The sequence below is a fragment of the Aspergillus flavus genome, chromosome 3, assembly GCF_009017415.1.
Source record: "Aspergillus flavus chromosome 3, complete sequence".
Lineage (NCBI taxonomy): Eukaryota > Fungi > Ascomycota > Eurotiomycetes > Eurotiales > Aspergillaceae > Aspergillus > Aspergillus flavus.
The window spans coordinates 3,434,506-3,451,755 of record NC_092407.1 but is presented as its reverse complement, the minus strand read 5'-3'; the positions used below and the strand labels follow the sequence as shown (position 1 = coordinate 3,451,755).

Below are 17,250 nucleotides of genomic sequence, written 5' to 3'. Positions count from 1 at the left end.
AGTCCTAGTCACGAACCCTGAAATGGCTTAGGTATCCCTGTCCATTGTTTCGGACTCAGCAAGACGACCAATTTCAACATGCTGATTCGTTCCCTCCCGTCCGGCATTTCAGAAGCAACGTACTCAGGTTCCAGCAGTGTCTTGTTTGCCGACTCACACACACACCAGGGAATTCCCCGAAATCGCAAAACCCGAATCCGGGCTAGTGTTATTAATAAACTTGGACCATCAGTGCAGCTGAAACACACAGTGTTCGCGCGCGCTAACTCAAACCAATGGGTGGAGGAGTTCAGGTTTGTTTGAAACACGCCAGACCAATGCTAAGCCACTAGTCGCAACCCCCCAGGAGGAGGGTCACGTGTGCGACACCGCCTGTCACAGCCCGAGTGCCATCTTTTCAGATCTCCCCGATTCAATCCTCAGAACGATGAGTAGACAATCATCCTCTGTGGTTTGATTGGTTACTGTGTACAGATGAATCGGATGCTTCAAGAATTTGTACTTCAAACTTTTCCATATCTTGTGAACGACACAGCAACGCGTGTTCTCGTGGTTTCAACTGGTTGTTGATGTTGAGGTCATCACTACCCACACTTGCCACAAGAATCAATAGTATGCTTCTAGCACACCCACTTAGGAGTCCACTGTAAATCATTCAAATTTCACCGCGGTCCACCGCTGACCAAATATTATTGTTTGTTATCGGTGCCTCTGCAGAGCTGTGTTTATTTGAAACTTGACTCTGTTATTTCCACGTGGCTGCAATGTCCAACCAAAGACTTACCCTCCGTACAGCTCCATCCCAACGTCGGGAACCATTGAACTTGGGCCGCCGGTTCGGTGACACCTTTGAATGTTGTGGGGTCGTTTCGTCGAAACGTTTTATTAGCATTTAGCGATTATCCCAGACGAGCACATCGGTTCGAGCCATGGTCATCAGTGGAATTAAAGGCTTTATATGCGAAGGGGCCAGGGCCAGAAAAGGAAAAGAAAGGCATGGGTATGACAACCGTGCAGGCAGCTTCCCATGACAGTGCCTCCTTAGTGCCGTATTATCTCGTGATTCATATATTTGAGCAATATAAATTATTGTGCTGCCTTGTTCACATAGTGCTTATGGTCATAGGCCACCGAATCACCCGATCTGAGACAATTCCTCAGGTTGATTATCGCCTAGAGGCAAATCCAGATAATCGCCCACTTACCATGGTCCATATCTACAGACTTTGTGTAAGTAAATGCCTCATGTATACTCCTAGAATGTTTTCTTTTTCCTTCATTAGGCGGAGACACAGAGACTGTTGGATACCCCACATAATTTAGCCAGTTTGTACCACGATGCGCACAGTGTCAAGTTTCGCCTAGCTTTGCCCTAATCCACGGATCGCTCGACCACGGGCAGTAAAAGGGTTCATACATGCAATTGTCCATTCTTGTCTCTCGACTTGTCCTGTAAATATGATTAGTTCATGTATTGATGGGAAAATTCGATATCAAATCTTCAAGTGCTGGACGCTTGTTTCAGATCACCGCGAAGACTAAAAACTTTTCTACCCGGGATCCTTAGCCCTATACCCACTTCTGCCTCTGACTATTTTAGCTGAGCTACTCCGGAGTATATACCCGTAATTGCAACGGCCGAGCATTTGGTCACCGTCTGGTCGTTGCGCAAGCGAACCCTGCTTGTTTTGCATCGGAGATCAGGTCAAGAACGGTTGGTTCACATGCATACAACGCCATAGACACGTTTCAGGAGGCTAGTCGCGAGTTTTCTGACACGAGGTCATTGATTCTGTATCCATGGGATTGGTGCAAGCGTTTCGATATCTATGACAACGTCTGATGACTTGATTTATTGTGATAAGGCTTCGGCGCACTACTTTAGCATGCTCTTTCGTCCTTTGCCCTCTTCTTTTTGTCTTTTCCATACTGTTCACATCTTTAATGTGGCCAGTCGTCTTGTAAACTATAGCAAGAAAGAGCTGGCTATATCTGGAGTTGTTGTTTCTAGACACTTTCCGCATTAAACAGGTCAACAACATAACAATAGCAAGGCACTGCTATCTCCCTACAGTCGCAAAAGTTTCAATCCCGGAAACCATGCTCTAATGTTGCTTTCAGTTATAGCCGAACGTCGCGCCTGGTGCATCGTATTTCATGCGGAAGGATGACACACGTTGGGTCTCAAACAAAACATGCTGACAACTTGTTTCATCTACATTGAAGTAGCTATTAATATCAACTTCTCGTTCTCAGGGTTCCCAAGTATCGGTAAAGACGCGGATCGGGGGGCATTGCGGGTTTCCTCTGTCCATTCGACAAGGGTAGAAGCGAGGCGAGGTAAATTTTTGTACACAGGCGTGTCAGTATTGTTTAGCTATGAGTCCTTGTGTTCGGATTGTATGTTTAGCACGTATTCCCACATTTTCAAGAGAGAAAGACACGAACAGGAAAGCTGAATAGACATTTCCCTAGAGCTAGAGTCACACAGAGTATCTTGGCATGATCACAGTGGCCACTTGAATGCCTCCCTGGACCTGGGGATAGAAAAATGACCGACACTTGCTCAATGAACTGAGAGCGTACAATATAGAGTCAATTCAATCAAAATAACGTTATATATAAATCGTTGTGTCATGGGAGGTAACCTTGTATGTCTGAAAGAGCGACCGTCAACGTAATGGAATGCAGCAAATCTGTTTCGTGATTCAATAGTCTCTGTTGCTTTCTTTTGTTGCTCTGCTATTTTTTTTTTCTGTCCTTTTTTCTCTTCTTTGAAAGTCTACTGCCATTACAGTAAGTTCATTGAAGCTGTCTGGGTTGGCTTTCGAGGCAAGTGCTGAAGTTTACCTAGCTTTAAGATAAGTTAATGTTCGGGAACATTGAGGTTATTCCCACGAACCATTGGATATTCTAGCGTTATTTCAACTGAATTTATTGAGCTATTTATTTTTATTGTTATTATTTTCCACTGGAATCAAGCAGATGTGGGAAGGTGGTTTGACATGTAGATATATCAGAATATTGGTAGTCGCAACATGCGCCCCAAATGGACGGAAAGCTATACAGTCAGTGTTTGGACCAGGGGGTTTGAACTATAATGGGAGATTATGAGTGGTTGTTGCTATAGGAACTTGGACCATAGTGCTGTCAAGTATAGGCTAGTGCCGGCAGTCACTTTCTTTCTATAGACTGTTATGTTACTTCGTATTTATATTTTTATCTTTTGTGTCCGTGCCCCATTTTGCGCGTCTTTTCAATGTCTCCATCGGGGGTTGTTGCATGGGATGTATCCGACGCAAGTATGGAGCAGAAGAACATCAACGACCTCGGGGATAAAAAAATTCAACTAAGGTTGGGACCTTAGTTGCATTCAATCCTATCATATCATATCGTAAATCCTATCTGGAATGATATCACGTCAAGGCAATCGACTATTTCTCCGGGTTCTGGAGCCGAACTAGAGTGTTAGTAGCAGCTCCACCATGTCTCCAGTAGAAGAATCCAGCCACCCTTATCACTGGAGTCCTTCATTTCCTGTTCCTGGTACCTTTTTTTTTTTTTTTTTTTTTTTTTTCTGGCTGGGTCTTTTCCTGCCCTTCCCGTCCACACAACGAGGGTTATGGTTAGGTTTATTAATAGGAATTCGTAGTGATTTATATAGATTAGGGACAGGATCGGTGCCTTAGGCGATAGTGATAGACCACTCCTGAAGGTCGAGAGTTTCGTAGTAGAAGAGCGTACTCTTTATCCCTGATCCCCACAACCAATAGAATGAAATTTTCTCACTTTCTCGACCAATCCTTTGCCGATATTTTGCCTTTTTGTTTTTTCCACCCTGAATAATTTTCTTTTTTTTTTGGTCATAATTTTCTGATTGATTGATTCCTGGGAAGGTGCATGAAATCCTTGGATGCCTGACCAAGAAGTGTAGGAAGTAGCATGCAGATGTCCCACGACCTAGTGCATGGGATGACGCCAGCGTCTGCTCTCCCACCTTCTGCCGAAAACCATCATTCCAACTCTCGACCCCAACGACGACAAACCGTGTCTGCGGTGTTTCCGACCATCCATGCGACACAGAGAGACGCGCCTCTCAATTCGGCTCGAATTTCCAGAGCGTCAGTATACGGCTCCGGGGTGAACCATTCGTCGGCGTTGGCTAGTCCAACTTTGACCGAGTCTCCCGCACGACGTCCACGGAGCAATACTCTGGGGGTTCAGACAAGGTTTCTACCAGCCCAGCAGCAGTCTCATCTCGCCCGTCTCGATCAACACTGTCCCGGCGCCATGTTTGTGGACGATCCCCGTGACACGGGCACCGCAACCGCGCTAACATCCGCCAGTACCAGCGATTCACCAACAATAACAACCCCGACGGCTCAAGACATGATCTCCTCACCATCCAAAACCCCTGGCGCCTCTGCATCGCAACCCCACACGTCGGTCGCTTCGGCTCCTAAATTACCACAGAGTCGCTTCAACTTTGAGTATCAGTTGCCCCATCGCAGACGAACCCTAGCATCGCACAGCTCCGTTATCGACACGCCCTCGAGTCTAAACCCGACGCCGACCCCCCAGCGCACTTTCCTGTACGACAGACCGCGGCGCTCAATCCAGGGCTTCAATCTGTCTCACAGTCGCGCTCCAAAGGAATCATCTTCTTTACCCCCATCGCTCCGGCTCGCTATAGACGACGATAGCGATTCTGCGCTGGCCCCTGATCCTGATCCGACCATCAAAGCACTGAGTCCCAATGCGACAAAGCGCCGGAAAGATTCTTTTTATGCCCAGCAAACGCTTCCAAGTGTAAAGAGGAGAATGCCATCGTATACAGCAACTTACACCGAAGGGAACGATCGCAGGCGCACCGTGAACGGTGTCAACAAATACGCGACAGAGGATGGCAATCGGACTCCAGTCGCGGATGACGCTCGATCTGATATCTTCCTGAATATCGCTAGGTCAGACTCAAGCCGTCGCGAATCCCTTGGACGGTCAGAACTTAGACGGGTGAGTAACTGTTTGCTTTGAAAGACGAACATACCAACAACAAGAGCATGGCCCTGCAAATGGATCTCCGATGGGCCCTCCCCCTTTCCAGTGTCTCGCCAATTTTTGAATAACTTTTCGACCGTGAACTGATGAGAAGATTGAAAACGTTACAGTCGCGAATGAGGATGTCCGGTAGTGGTTTTCGCTCTTCAACTTCCCGCGCCAACGAGCACACATCTTCCCCCGATCAACTTCGGTTGAATACCTACGAAAGCCCCTTGCATTCCAATAACGGATCTCCATCCCAGCCACGCAGTTCTCTAGCATATTCCTACTCAGCTTCCGCTCATCCACTAGACGATCATTCTCGTTCTCTTCATTCCGGCTTCATCTCCAGCTCCAAGTCCACTATTGGAGTACCGAGAAGTAGACTCAGCCAAATCAGCCCAGATGATTCGCCCGAGAAAACGTCCATCGAGAGACGAGGTTCATTACCAGATCCGAGAACGTATCGTCATTCAACGCTATCGACGATCCGAAGCAGTCGACAGCCGTCCAGTTCTGAGGTCACAGAACGTCCCCGAGCCGAGCCCGATCGATCCCGACAAGACGGGACCGAGTCGACACTGTCTACCACTGCACCTTCTACTGTTTGGGATGAACTTGAGGATCTTAAATCCCGGATCCGCAAACTTGAACTTACCGGGAAGTTGCCCCCGTCTTCGCAGGAGGCTATCTCATCCGCTTCTGCCGAACGGCCGCGCACTGCGACAACTACGGTGACAACCGTCTCCTCTTCCCCAAAGCGCGGCCACAAAACCAGCACTTCGTCTCCCGGCTCAGATTCCATTCCTCCCACAAACCCAGTCCACCCTCTTTTACAATCTGCTTTGTCCAAAGCAAAGACTGTTCTGAACAAAGATGTATTCACGGCCTTAGAAGCTACTGCGACTGATGCGATATCATTGTCCACGACTTTAAGTACTAATAAAGCGCCGTCTGGAGGTATCTCCGTCGTGAATGGGTACGGTCCGACCGACAGACTATCGAGACGAAAAGCGGATAGTGTTTGTCGCGGATTGACCGAGCTTTGTCTTGCATTGTCGGATGAACAACTCCGTAGACACCAGGCCTCAAGCAAACCTGACGAAGACACGATAACGCAGCAGCCTATTGGCGCTGATGATGAAACTTTGACACCAACAACACCTTATCGACGGAGTACGACTCAGGAACCCGAAGGTCTAAGCCGTCGGCAGAGTACTCGTGCCGCAAGCCGTCGGTCCAGTTTTGCAAACCCGAGCGGCAATACCCCCAGCGAAAATAATAAAGAGGTTAACTGGGGTAATGATACAACATTCGATGCCAAACAGACGCAATCTCCTGGATCTTCACTTCCCACAAGCCGACTAAGCCGACTCGCGTCTTTACGGGCCCAAAGACTGCAAACCGACGATGAACCTGCCGAGCACCGAAGCCCTCACGGCCGGTCAATATCAAGAAGCATGACGGATATTAGTAACCAAAGCTCCGCATATCGTGCACCCCCGCGCCAGCGATTTTCCCAGGGATTCGCTGCATCTCAAGCACCACAGCCTCAGCAAGACCAGACTCCCAGGTACTCAGCACAATCTCAGCAGTCGCAGTTGCCGCAACCCCGTACGCCAACTGCTTCGCAGTCCGGCATCCCACTGCGCAGAACCTTGATGACTCCGGCTACATCTCGTTCAAACATCCAAGCCGGATCTCGTCGGTATGGGTTGCCTTCCGGGATTTCTACCCCCGGTAAAGCCAACGACGATGCACCTATCTCCCCTCGACAGGATCCATCTCAAACAAGGATCATCGCCCCATCGGCCAAACTAGCAGCCAGTTATACCCCTATATCGCGCCCGAGAACGAACAGTTTTGGAACCACACGGAGGTTTGGCATCCGGCAACGACCCATGGCCATCTCCGACGGTGCAGTAAATTCCTTCGACGACAACATTGATTGACCGTTACGCCCTTTATCGTTTACACGTGGTGTTTTCTGCTCTGGAGTACAACAATAACAAACGTAGCTTATGCCCTTCATCTAACGCAGCGACTCATGCCTGAAATTTGGATACGGATCAGCCGGAGTTATTTGTTAATCGATTTTTTGTCTTCTTCCTGCGTCCCTTTGATTTTGGCCCTCAGCCTCACCTATGCATCATACGAAGCACCTCTGTGTACATCCATCCTAACGAGCGCAATTCTGTCTTGTATCTGATTCAAAGCATGCATGCCACGGGCACACAACGCATTATATGAGAAGAGAAAAAAAAAGAAAGAGAAAAAAAAGATCTAGCTAAGTTGCTATTCTTACATGAGCGACTAACTTACACGGACGAACTACTTGCTCATTTGCCTGCCCATCCTTATTTCAACCTCATGACATCTTGTTTGTTTATTTTGTACATGTACAAAGGTCTCACCTGGACACGTTTGTTCGTTTTGGCGTATGTGTTTTTCCTTCTCCCGATTTCAATGTACAAAATACTTTCTTTCTTTTTTCCCCCCTTTCATGTCATGTTCCATTTTCATTACCTTTTTCTTGGGATAGAGTTGAGGTTATGTATATACAGTACATGCCGAGTTGAGGGGTAGTGTATTTTCTTACATTCGTTCCCTATGCATATACGTATCTCATATTACTATTTTCTCTCCCTTTCTCCTTTTCCTATTTCCTTATCTTTTTAGTTTTATTTTCTCATATGCCCGAGGTTGATGTCGTGTGCTTCTGTGATCTGTGATTGGAGGTAGATTTAGGTCATGGTATGGAGCTACAGAATTATAGGGTTTCATAATTATGCTTTTCCCGAATGGGTGTAGAGATGTCGCCTTTATGTATGCAAGATCTGATCTGCAGGAATCTACGTCATTGGGTTTGTATAGACCATACTGCTTGTGATTTATTTATTTTTTTTTCTCCACTGTATTTATTTGAATTCCGTGACGATCGGAGATCGTTAGAAGATGCTCTCACATCTAGATCATCCTAGCTATAGGAACAGTCATTATCTTTGCTCTACTATCAGCCATCTGTCATGATCTCAGACAAGATTTGCCTCAGATTGTTTTCTTCAGCCTCGGAATCCACTATGGATGAGGTACTCAGGTTCTGGATATACATGTCGGGTGAGTCTGTAGAAATTGAGGAATCAAGGAGATATAGGAAATAACAGGATAGGTCACAAGATAGATGCGTCAGGTAAACGGTGTTGAGAAGCTGCTCGAGAGAACAATTTCAATTAGACGGGAAGAAGACAGTGCGATTCAGGTGGGAAGGATCGAGGAGCAATGCGGTGAATACTAGATGCCGAGAGAATAGGAGGTAAGGAAAGCGTGGAGAAGCACTTTTTTCGGGAGGGAAGGCGGAGCGGCAGGACAAGGCGGGACTAAAGGAAACGAGCCGGAAGACATTTCAAAAACAATGCCTTGTCAGTCCTTCGAACTCGGATCCTTTGAGACAAGGCGATCACCAAGGTCGTAAAGGGTTGGTATCAAACAGGCATGTGCAGTCCGTCCTAGCGAACCCTTGCTTCTTGTAAACCAAGAAAGCTGCACGATACGAAAACACGAAAAAAGTAGAAAAAGACAACGTCAAGAAGCAAAATTATTAAAGGAGAATGGGCGAACACAATAGCGGCTGTGAAACTCCTAAGAGAGAGAGGCTAGGAGCGTCTTCGAGATGATAGAATGGAGTTTCTCGAATAGGCCAATGGATGTAAGGCATTTATTCCTGTGGGAGTTGGCTGCGGCGGGTCTTCTCGGCTTCGAGGTTTTCGTACAGAAGATACAAGGCTTTCTCATTCGCCTGGGCACTGCCCATGATGGTGAACATGCGCTCGCCGGTATCATCGTGAGGAGCCTTGGCGATCGAGATCCTCGCTCCGGAGCTCCGACGGATCTCAGTAATCTTGCTTCCAGCTCTACCGATGATGCATCCCACCATGTCAGCAGGAATGCTGATGTTTTGCGTCTGGATTTCCTCGCCGTCCTCGGTAACCAGGGGATAACCACGGTTTGATGTGTCGGGGTTGGAGCGTCTGCCGTAGCCACCGGACTGGTCGCTAAAATCGGCACCATTGCCGGTACGGTTGTAGGGGCGGCTGCTGTAGCCATTGCCCACGTTTTGGTTCACTGGGGCAGTGCCAACAGATGCACGCACAGCGGGGTTATACAGGATGGTACCGGTACCCCGCTGCCAGTCATCGATGAGGCATTTTCCAATTTCCCAGACAGCCTTCTCAATGCCTTCCGGAGTACCCTGCACTTCAACAATCCGCTCGGTCGACTGGGGAAGCATTTCCTTCTGGGCGACCATTCGTACACCGGATGCATCCTGGATATGCTTGATCTTCAGGCCTGACCGTCCGATGATAGTGCCCATTTGGTTGTGGGAAATGAGAAGGCGAACCGCTACCATATGTTAGTTAGTCTTTCCGGGGAAAACTGACGGATCAGATACACATACGGTGAGTTCCGTTATTTGATACGACGCCACCCATACCCATTTGCGGGGCACCTTCTAGTAAGCCCTTGGCAACCAAAGCGTAGGCCCTAGCGGTACCTTGCAGAGGACCGGTCACCGTGAGGACTCGGTCGTGGACGCCGGGAACAACCTTGCTCACACCAGCCTTAACACCGGTTTCGTCGCGCAGGTCAGCAACATTTTTGCCGGCCTTGCCGATGATCACGCCGGCTTCCTTAGACGAAACGATCGCACGGAGGGTCAGCATCGACTGGGCGTATTCTTCTTCGGTCTTCGGAGTAATGTCCATATCACCCTCGTCGACCATGTTGACAGCATCAGTCATAGTCTCATCAACAACTTGGGTATCGTGAAGCTCGGAGGAATCCATTATGTCGAAGGTGCGAAGAGATCAGTTAGACGAAGATAGTTTCGATGATTAGGATCAGGATATCTTTAACGGAGATTCTTCTCGCCAGTCAGCTGAGAAATCTAAACAATGAATAAGAAGAGAAGTCGCGCGGTCAAGATCCATGCTTTTAGTGTTGGGGTTGGATCAAAGAGTGAAAGGGTGGGTTGTGAAAGAGGCATGTACGTAATAGGTTGACGGCGCGATGAGATAGACAAGCACAGATGTACCGCTACTTACCCAAGGATGAGAGAGGTGGCGCACGAGAAGACGGGAGGTTGCGTGGAAATAGAGTATTTGATGGTCAAAAGGAACCGAGAAGGAGGGGGGATAAAGGATCAGTCAGTGATCGGAGAGGGGGAAAATGAACCACTGTGATTTCAGAGGGGTTTCGGCGGGCGGGGGAAGAGGTGGAGGAATTACGGACAAGGGACGATGGTAGGCGGGAGGGAAAGGAAACGGAAGACAGAGGGGGAGGAGAAGAAGAAGAAGAAAAGGGAGGGGGTGAAAGAAGGGAGACGCAGCGGAAGAGAGGTGAAGGTTGAAGAGGAGAGTGAAGATCGGAAAGGGAAGAGAAGAGTCAAGGAAGAAGAGAAGGAAAGGGAAAAAGAGAGCGTGAGAGAAAGAGACAAGCGGAAGCAATGAGAAGTTTAGGCTTAGTTTACTTTCTGGTTGGATGGGTCTCTCTTTTTCTTCTCAGGGCGAGCACAAGCACTTTTCATGACTTTTCCCACTTACTCTTAGTCGATTATTTGATTTAATGCCCTTCTACTTCTATATCTTATTGAGTCTTCCTCCTTTAGTGGTGTTTTCTTTGGTTGAGATTCAATTTGTTACGTATCGCCAACCTTTTCTCTTTCAAGTTCACTCATTTACTACCCATTCATTGCTAACCAGCTTGGTTCACCACTGAAATATACCACCAATAATTGATTTCTATTTTAAACAAACCAACAAACCAAACCATCAAGAGTGCCTTGATGACTATAGAACTTCCTTGCACCAAGTAAACTTATCCACATGTTTATTTGCAACAGCAGATAGGTCGCCCCACTATTTACACCACCGCCTACCTATACGTGAAATCACCCAAATAATCTTCAAAACATCAAGGCTATCGACCATTCATTCCTTCATTGGGTCCGCACTTATTCTCCGGCTTTGAAAATCACCTTCTGAACTTTCATTGCATTGAAAAGCTCATAGCCTTCTACAGCTTGAGACAGTGGCATGATCTTGTCCGCCATGAATCTTATTCCACTCATTTCGTTAGATATGCATACCTTCACCAACAACGAGGGAGGGGGAAGAGAAAAATAAATAAAAAGAGAGAGAAAGACCCACCCTAGTTTATGTTGGTTCTTTTTCAAGACATCCAACGCTTGAGGTGATACCGACCTCACGGGGCATCGACCCATTTGGATTCTCAGATTCTTGTCATATGCATCGTTTCCAGCCCATGGAATCTACGAAAAATTAGCATAGTACGACACCAAAGCGTAAGGCTGTATTGCCCGGAAGTCCTTACTTCTCCATTGTGAACTCCGACGCTACTGATCGTCCCCCAAGGACGCAGCAGATCAAAGCCTGTCCTCAGTGCCGGGCTCAAACCAACTACTTCAATCACAGCGTCTGCACCCCTTCCATTCGTCAGCTCTTTCACCCGCTTGTCCAACCCTTCCCGGTCTTGCTGGAAGTTCCAAGGCTCTGCCCCAAGGGATCTTGCGAGCTCAAGTCTTGACGGAATGGAGTCCACAGCAAGGAGATGCTTGGGCTTGAACTCCAGGGCATTGATCAGTGCGCAGAGTCCGACCGGTCCGCAGCCGATTAGTACGACTGTCTGCTCGGAGATTTGCTCCGGGGTGTATCCCTTGAAGGCATTGCTGGCCGCAAAGTAGCCCGTCGGGAAAATGTCTGCCATGAGCACGAGGTATTTTTCCTCGACACCTTCGGGGGCTTTCATCACCGTTCCGTCTGCATTTGGGATGCGGACCTAACAGGGACCGTCACCATCAGACCTTCCGTAGATTGTAAGCCTATGACGAAGTTACTCACGTATTCGGCCTGTGCTCCATCCAAATGATCACACCCGAAAAGCACACTCTTCTCACAGCGAGAGGAGAACCCTTGCTTGCAGTAAAAACATTCGCCACTATGACCATAGTTAGCATACACCTAAAGAGACACTTTCCGACACCTAGAACAGCTTTCTTGCATTTAACATCCCTAACGCAGACCTCTGTCGATCCCCCAAAATTATGTAGCGATTACTTACCAAGAAGTCGTAAAAGCACTCACGACCATATCACCCTTCTGAATGGATTTAACGCCACTTCCGACTTCAACAACCTCACCAGTAACTTCATGGCCCATAACGAACCCCGTACCGGCGGGTTCAATTCCACGAAATGTGTGGAGATCACTGCAATAGTTAGCAGCCGATTGTCTAAAGCGTAAAACGGAGGAATCCGGATGCCGTCGTTGCCCTACCTTCCACAAAGCGCAGTATATGTTACTTTAACGACAATATCTCCCGAATCTTGGATCTTGGGGATTGGTCGTTCTTCAACGGCCACTTTATAAGGGCTGTGAAACACCACCGCGCGCATCTTGTTTTCCGTGCTCATCTTGTAGACTGATCTATGTTGTGGAGGAAGGTGTATACAAGGAATGTCTTCTTCGCAGAGTTGGGTCATTGAATCGAAGCACGTAAAATGTGCCGTTTTGGAGAAACCAAGACCCCCACATCCGATAAACGGCCACTGCATTTTCTTTGCCCCTCGATTTATGATAACTGTGGGGCTGTTACCCCCAACACTCTCATCAGCTAAAATTTCAAGCATCTGAAAACTATTGCTCTTGGTCAAAAAGAGGAACTACATGTCTAATAGCTAAGAGAGACATGAGACTCTTCTGGAAGGGAGTTATTCTGTTACATATCATTCTAACCTCATGACTCAGGAGAATGAGAGGACGATTGCAGATTTCACAGGCTCTTGAATTGAAACATGAAGGATACAGAATGTCGAGTACGGATGGAAGCCGAATAACCTCGAATACGCGAAAACTGGTGTGCTGCGAAACCCGGTTCTCAAAGTCGGTCAAAGCAAAACATAGTGCACCATTCAACGCCTTTGCCTTACGCCACGATTGGAAACGCTCACTGTATAAATCAGTCTTTGTAAGTGTCGCTGCAAGTCCTTCTCTGGAGGCCTCACAGTAACTGGACCCGTCATATTACCGTACGCCTCTTAAGGACGCACGCCCACGTTCATGAAGAGGAGGCACCTTAGCACACCACGCACAGAAGCTCTTCTTCCAGGATGAATTTGCCCTCCTTGTACTTCTCGCTGGTCTCATATGCCTTGTCGTACTTCCACCCTACCGTTTCCCTGCATTGTCTGCAAGCGATGTCTCGAACGATATGCCTCCCAGTGGTCATGCTACGCTCCACCGCTTCGGATTGCGTGATGTTGACGACGTTGTTGAATAGATACGCTTTGCCGTGCTGGCCACGGAAGTTCTGCGGGACGGTCTTCCAGTCAGTACATGTCTTTTGTTTTGTTGGATAGGGAGGAAGGGCACCCACTCTGCTGATGATATCGTCATAATCCGCAAGGTGCGTCTTGCACTGCTTGCATCCAAAAATCTTATTGGAAGTGAGGTAGACGTTATACGCGAGACCCATTATGATCTGCTCTAGCTCCTCTTTCCCACTTCCGGCAGCTAGGTATCCGTCCTGGAATGTGAGCGTGACAAGACAAAGGTGGGTAATCGGATTTGGTCTATTATGAAGATCAGAAGTGGCAGAAGGGAGTAGAACAAGATCAATGAATGATGTCTTCTTCTCGAGTTCCCCGCCTTGCCTGGGATTGGTCTTCTTTTGCAAGGGGAACCCGACCTGGCCGTAACTTCAACGACGGCGTGATTTAGGAAAGACTCAAGTTTAAAGGTTCGAAACAGTGTCGGGAGCCGATGGATCAACAAGATTTGCTGGACTCTTCTGTCCTTCTAAGTTTAGTGGTAGTTGAGATAAGCTCGATAGGAAAGTACGCAAGAAGTCTTCAAGGTAGCAGTGGGATCGTCTGGCTGAGAAGAAGTGGGGAACTTGTAACCCACGGCAAAGGACGTAAGATTGAATGATGACGCCAGCCCACAGCAGTGAATCTAATTTCCCCCTCAGACGGTGAATGACAAGACACTAAGGTAGGGAGGGAAGATAAGGAGTGGTCGGGTGATAGTTAAAGGGGGGCAAGAGACCAGCAGTTGGAATGTATCACCAAGTCAGGTAGACAATGAAATCGGTGGTTGTCCGGAGCCGTAGGCTGACCATCGGGCAGCTGCCTCAGGTCCCCCAGTGTAAAATTACAGGTATGGGTACTCCGTAGGTAGTAGATGGCGGAGCTAAATCACTGCAACCCCCCGCATCGAACCAATTGAAATGCATTACTTCCATGGAACTTCCAAGTGAAACCCGACAGAAGATTTTAATTAGTTAATTGCTCAACTGGCTAGTGTCGGGGCTTGGGTATTGTGAGTTGTCCAAATGACTTGTCTTGTCTTATCATTTGTTATCGGAGGACCCGCTGTCTTAATCTTAGTACTAGGTACTTCGCATGTACTAGGTAGTATCTAGTACTCAGGATACCATGTATTGGTTTAACCGCAACGGGTCTAGTCTACGGGGCAATCACAATCATCGTCATCACTGGCATCATCACGGATCGAAGCTGCAGGCACTTGATCCTGCGTGAATATCACTGATTCTCTGGGCTACGGCCATTGGCTGAGTCAATATTAGTGCTAGGCGTAAGCAGGTGTACCTGGCGGCTTCTCAGATCTTCTAGCAACATTCTGTCGCCAGGGTTGTAAGTGATTCACTGTACTGGAGTGGGGCGGTAGAGCAGGCCAGGCCCTTCTATGTAGCTCTATAATCCGATAGCTTAAAACTCGTAGATATAGCCAAGGATCAGTTTGCTGCAGGAGAGGTTCATCGTTGATCGAGTAAGGCAACGTTGGTTTCCCAGAATTGTCTACACTCAGTATGACCCCAATGGTCGGTCCACCACTCTCCGAAGCTATCCTCTACCTGATCATCGATCTTGGGTAGCCGTTCCTCTCTTTTTAGTCCGCAAAGGGCACAAGCATGGGAAGCTTTCAGAGCTCCTTGTTCAGGGGTGGCAGTCATCGCGCGGATATTGGTAGGAATAGCACTGATCGGACGTCTGCCAGATGCCTGGACCACAGAATTGAAAAGGGCGGCCCGGTCACGCCACATGGAAATCACGTCAACAGCTTCCTGTTGTTCCTTGATGTCTTCATTTTTGTTGACCGTATTAAGTTTCATCCCTCCTGACTTCCCTGCGCGTGCTGGGCCGATCCTCATGCTCTGGCTGAGGATGCTATCCCTCTTCCATCGCAACGTGCGGCCCGCAACAACTCGAGCTGCTGCTTTCAGAGTGGAAAGAATCAGCAGGGCGACATTCTCAATATTTTGCTTTTCTTGGGCGTTTTTTCTAGCTTCAGTAGCCTCCTTTCGGAGTTGATCAAAAAGTCGAGGAAATAACTCCAACAGAACAGATGGTGGAGGTATATTGGTAGGACGGATCTGAGCTGGAGAGACAGCGGAGCTTGAAATGTTAAACGTTGGAGAGATCTTCTTCTCTAGATTGGCAGCGATCTTCGCTTTCTGGGTTGGTACCTGTGCAGAAGCAAGTCTGTGGCCCCCGACACTCTTTGGGGGTTCCGTAGGCGGGCCGTCTACGAAGTCACCCCAATCATCGAAAGCATCTTCATCTTCAGCTACGCCGGAAGCTGTAGATACAACTTTGCTGTTTTTATGACTCGAGCTCTTATTGACAAGTGTTCTGGAGGATTGAGAACGCCTTTGCGGTGGTTTATCTTCTATTGATAACAAGTCTAGCAAATCAAGACCACCGGGGGAGACTGCAAGCTTTTTCGGCTCGTTTGGACCCTTCATCGGCCGGCGTGAAGCGTTTCCTTCAGTGTCACTAAGGATTGCTGGTGCGGCTTGACAAGACGGAGTGTCCGCTGTTTCGAATTCCCCCCAGTCTTCACTATTGTCGTCGGGGGGGTCTTCCAAAGTGGCATCAAATAAAACGTTACTGTCGTTGCCATAGTGCATCAAATGTGATACATTAGACTTTTCCGATGTATTTCGATGGGTCGATAACGCCTGTGGCTGAATGGTGTGTGACGTAGATACACCTGGGGGCGGAGCATTGTCGAATATTTCAAGTTCGGGAATTAGAGAAGATGTCGTACCGGCAGGTCGGGCCCCCTGCTGGGCTGTAGCCCCTGAGGACTGATTAGCTGGGGCCCCGAGTCCAAATTCTGCGAACAAGTCCGCTGACATTGATGTTGGGAGTGAAACGATTTCTTTCGCAAAGGTGGTGGGCAGGTTTGTTTCTGGCGGGTCAAACTCCGCGGCGGACGGATGATCATCCGTCATAAATCGTATTAAATACCGACCGGTTACCGATCATGAATCTACAACGTTCACTAATCACTATATCAATTCAACGTTCTCTTGGACTCACCCTCTGCCCGCTTTCACAGGATGATGCTAAGGCAGGGTTGAAGTACTGTCAATCTTTCTCTGTGCAAGGTTGTAGTCTATCTTCATTTCACTAAATAGCAGAACTTACAAGCTTCGGTAAACAAAGAATATAATCTCTTATTCAATATTCTAAATATTCCATGACTGTGATAATCGACTTTCGAACAAGCAGGAAAGGCTTGGAAGCTTTTGGTGTTCTTCATTTAGTCTCTCGAGATAGTAAGGCCGAGAGAAGGCTGTTCCAAATTGTCGCAATTGGCTAGAAAATCAAGAGTATCGTGGTCAAGTAAAGTTTCAACCAAAGGTCCATAAGTGAGAGATGGAGTATCTTTAAAGAAGATAAGAGATATCTCTGGCTCAAGACGATGTTTCGACTGATCTGAGTTGATAATCAGATGTTTCATCCTGGAGAATGGTAAAATGGCTGAATCCCTCAAGCTGCTGTTTTCCATCAGTTCATACTGCTGATGCTGATGCGTTGTAGTTATAAAGAGGGTACAGAAGACTCGGACGGGTGATTTGATTACCTGATTCTCGCTGCTCACTTAATTTGGGAATATCCGGGTGATGCGAGCTATTCGTGGCGTACTGCGCGTTGTTTTTTGCTCAGCTAGCTCGAAGAAAAGCTGCTGAATGTCGTGAAGCTGATGAGAAGGGTGCTCAGTGGTTCGGAGATGCCAAGACATGTACCCAGTCTTCGCATCTTTCCCGCCATTAACCCAACCCCACGATTCAATGACATCTACTGTCAAATCAACGCATGGGGAA

General features: G+C 47.8%; 6 protein-coding genes across 6 annotated transcripts; 1 reads left to right on the top strand and 5 right to left on the bottom strand.

Moving 5' to 3' along the window:
• The first annotated feature begins 3,483 nt into the window (after positions 1-3,483).
• F9C07_2282310 (LPXTG-motif cell wall anchor domain protein) lies at positions 3,484-7,917 on the top strand. Its single transcript, XM_041291168.2, has 2 exons — positions 3,484-5,013; positions 5,169-7,917. The coding sequence occupies exons 1-2, from the start codon at positions 3,943-3,945 to the stop codon at positions 6,990-6,992; spliced, it is 2,895 nt and encodes a 964-aa protein (XP_041144942.2). The 5' UTR covers positions 3,484-3,942; the 3' UTR covers positions 6,993-7,917.
• An 838-nt stretch (positions 7,918-8,755) lies between these two features.
• Positions 8,756-9,884, bottom strand: F9C07_7208 (polyC-binding proteins alphaCP-1; the record flags this gene model as incomplete). Its single annotated transcript, XM_041291157.1, has 2 exons — positions 8,756-9,441; positions 9,497-9,884. The coding sequence occupies 2 exons, from the start codon at positions 9,882-9,884 to the stop codon at positions 8,756-8,758; spliced, it is 1,074 nt and encodes a 357-aa protein (XP_041144941.1).
• A 1,166-nt stretch (positions 9,885-11,050) lies between these two features.
• F9C07_7207 (putative alcohol dehydrogenase) lies at positions 11,051-12,745 on the bottom strand (the record flags this gene model as incomplete). Its single annotated transcript, XM_041291156.2, has 6 exons — positions 11,051-11,153; positions 11,247-11,368; positions 11,431-11,895; positions 11,958-12,054; positions 12,178-12,324; positions 12,393-12,745. 6 exons carry the CDS (start codon positions 12,743-12,745, stop codon positions 11,051-11,053), a joined length of 1,287 nt encoding a protein of 428 aa, XP_041144940.2.
• A 446-nt stretch (positions 12,746-13,191) lies between these two features.
• Positions 13,192-13,590, bottom strand: F9C07_7206 (Yippee/Mis18; the record flags this gene model as incomplete). The annotated part of the gene is made up of 2 exons (XM_071511591.1): positions 13,192-13,425; positions 13,492-13,590. 2 exons carry the CDS (start codon positions 13,588-13,590, stop codon positions 13,192-13,194), a joined length of 333 nt encoding a protein of 110 aa, XP_071365161.1.
• Positions 13,591-14,892: 1,302 nt separating this feature from the next.
• Positions 14,893-16,374, bottom strand: F9C07_2231220 (uncharacterized protein; the record flags this gene model as incomplete). Its single annotated transcript, XM_041285442.1, has 1 exon — positions 14,893-16,374. One exon carries the CDS (start codon positions 16,372-16,374, stop codon positions 14,893-14,895), a length of 1,482 nt encoding a protein of 493 aa, XP_041144938.1.
• Positions 16,375-16,685: 311 nt separating this feature from the next.
• Positions 16,686-17,168, bottom strand: F9C07_7204 (uncharacterized protein; the record flags this gene model as incomplete). The annotated part of the gene is made up of 1 exon (XM_071511590.1): positions 16,686-17,168. Exon 1 carries the CDS (start codon positions 16,932-16,934, stop codon positions 16,686-16,688), a length of 249 nt encoding a protein of 82 aa, XP_071365160.1. The 5' UTR covers positions 16,935-17,168.
• Between the last annotated feature and the right edge of the window lie 82 nt (positions 17,169-17,250).

Bases quoted from the DNA above. Each gene is read 5' to 3' on its own strand.
- F9C07_2282310 (XM_041291168.2), top strand. From the start codon at position 3,943: ATGCAGATGTCCCACGACCTAGTGCATGGGATGACGCCAGCGTCTGCT. The intron at 5,014-5,168 runs GTGAGTAACTGT...AAAACGTTACAG, and splicing joins GACGGTCAGAACTTAGACGG to TCGCGAATGAGGATGTCCGG.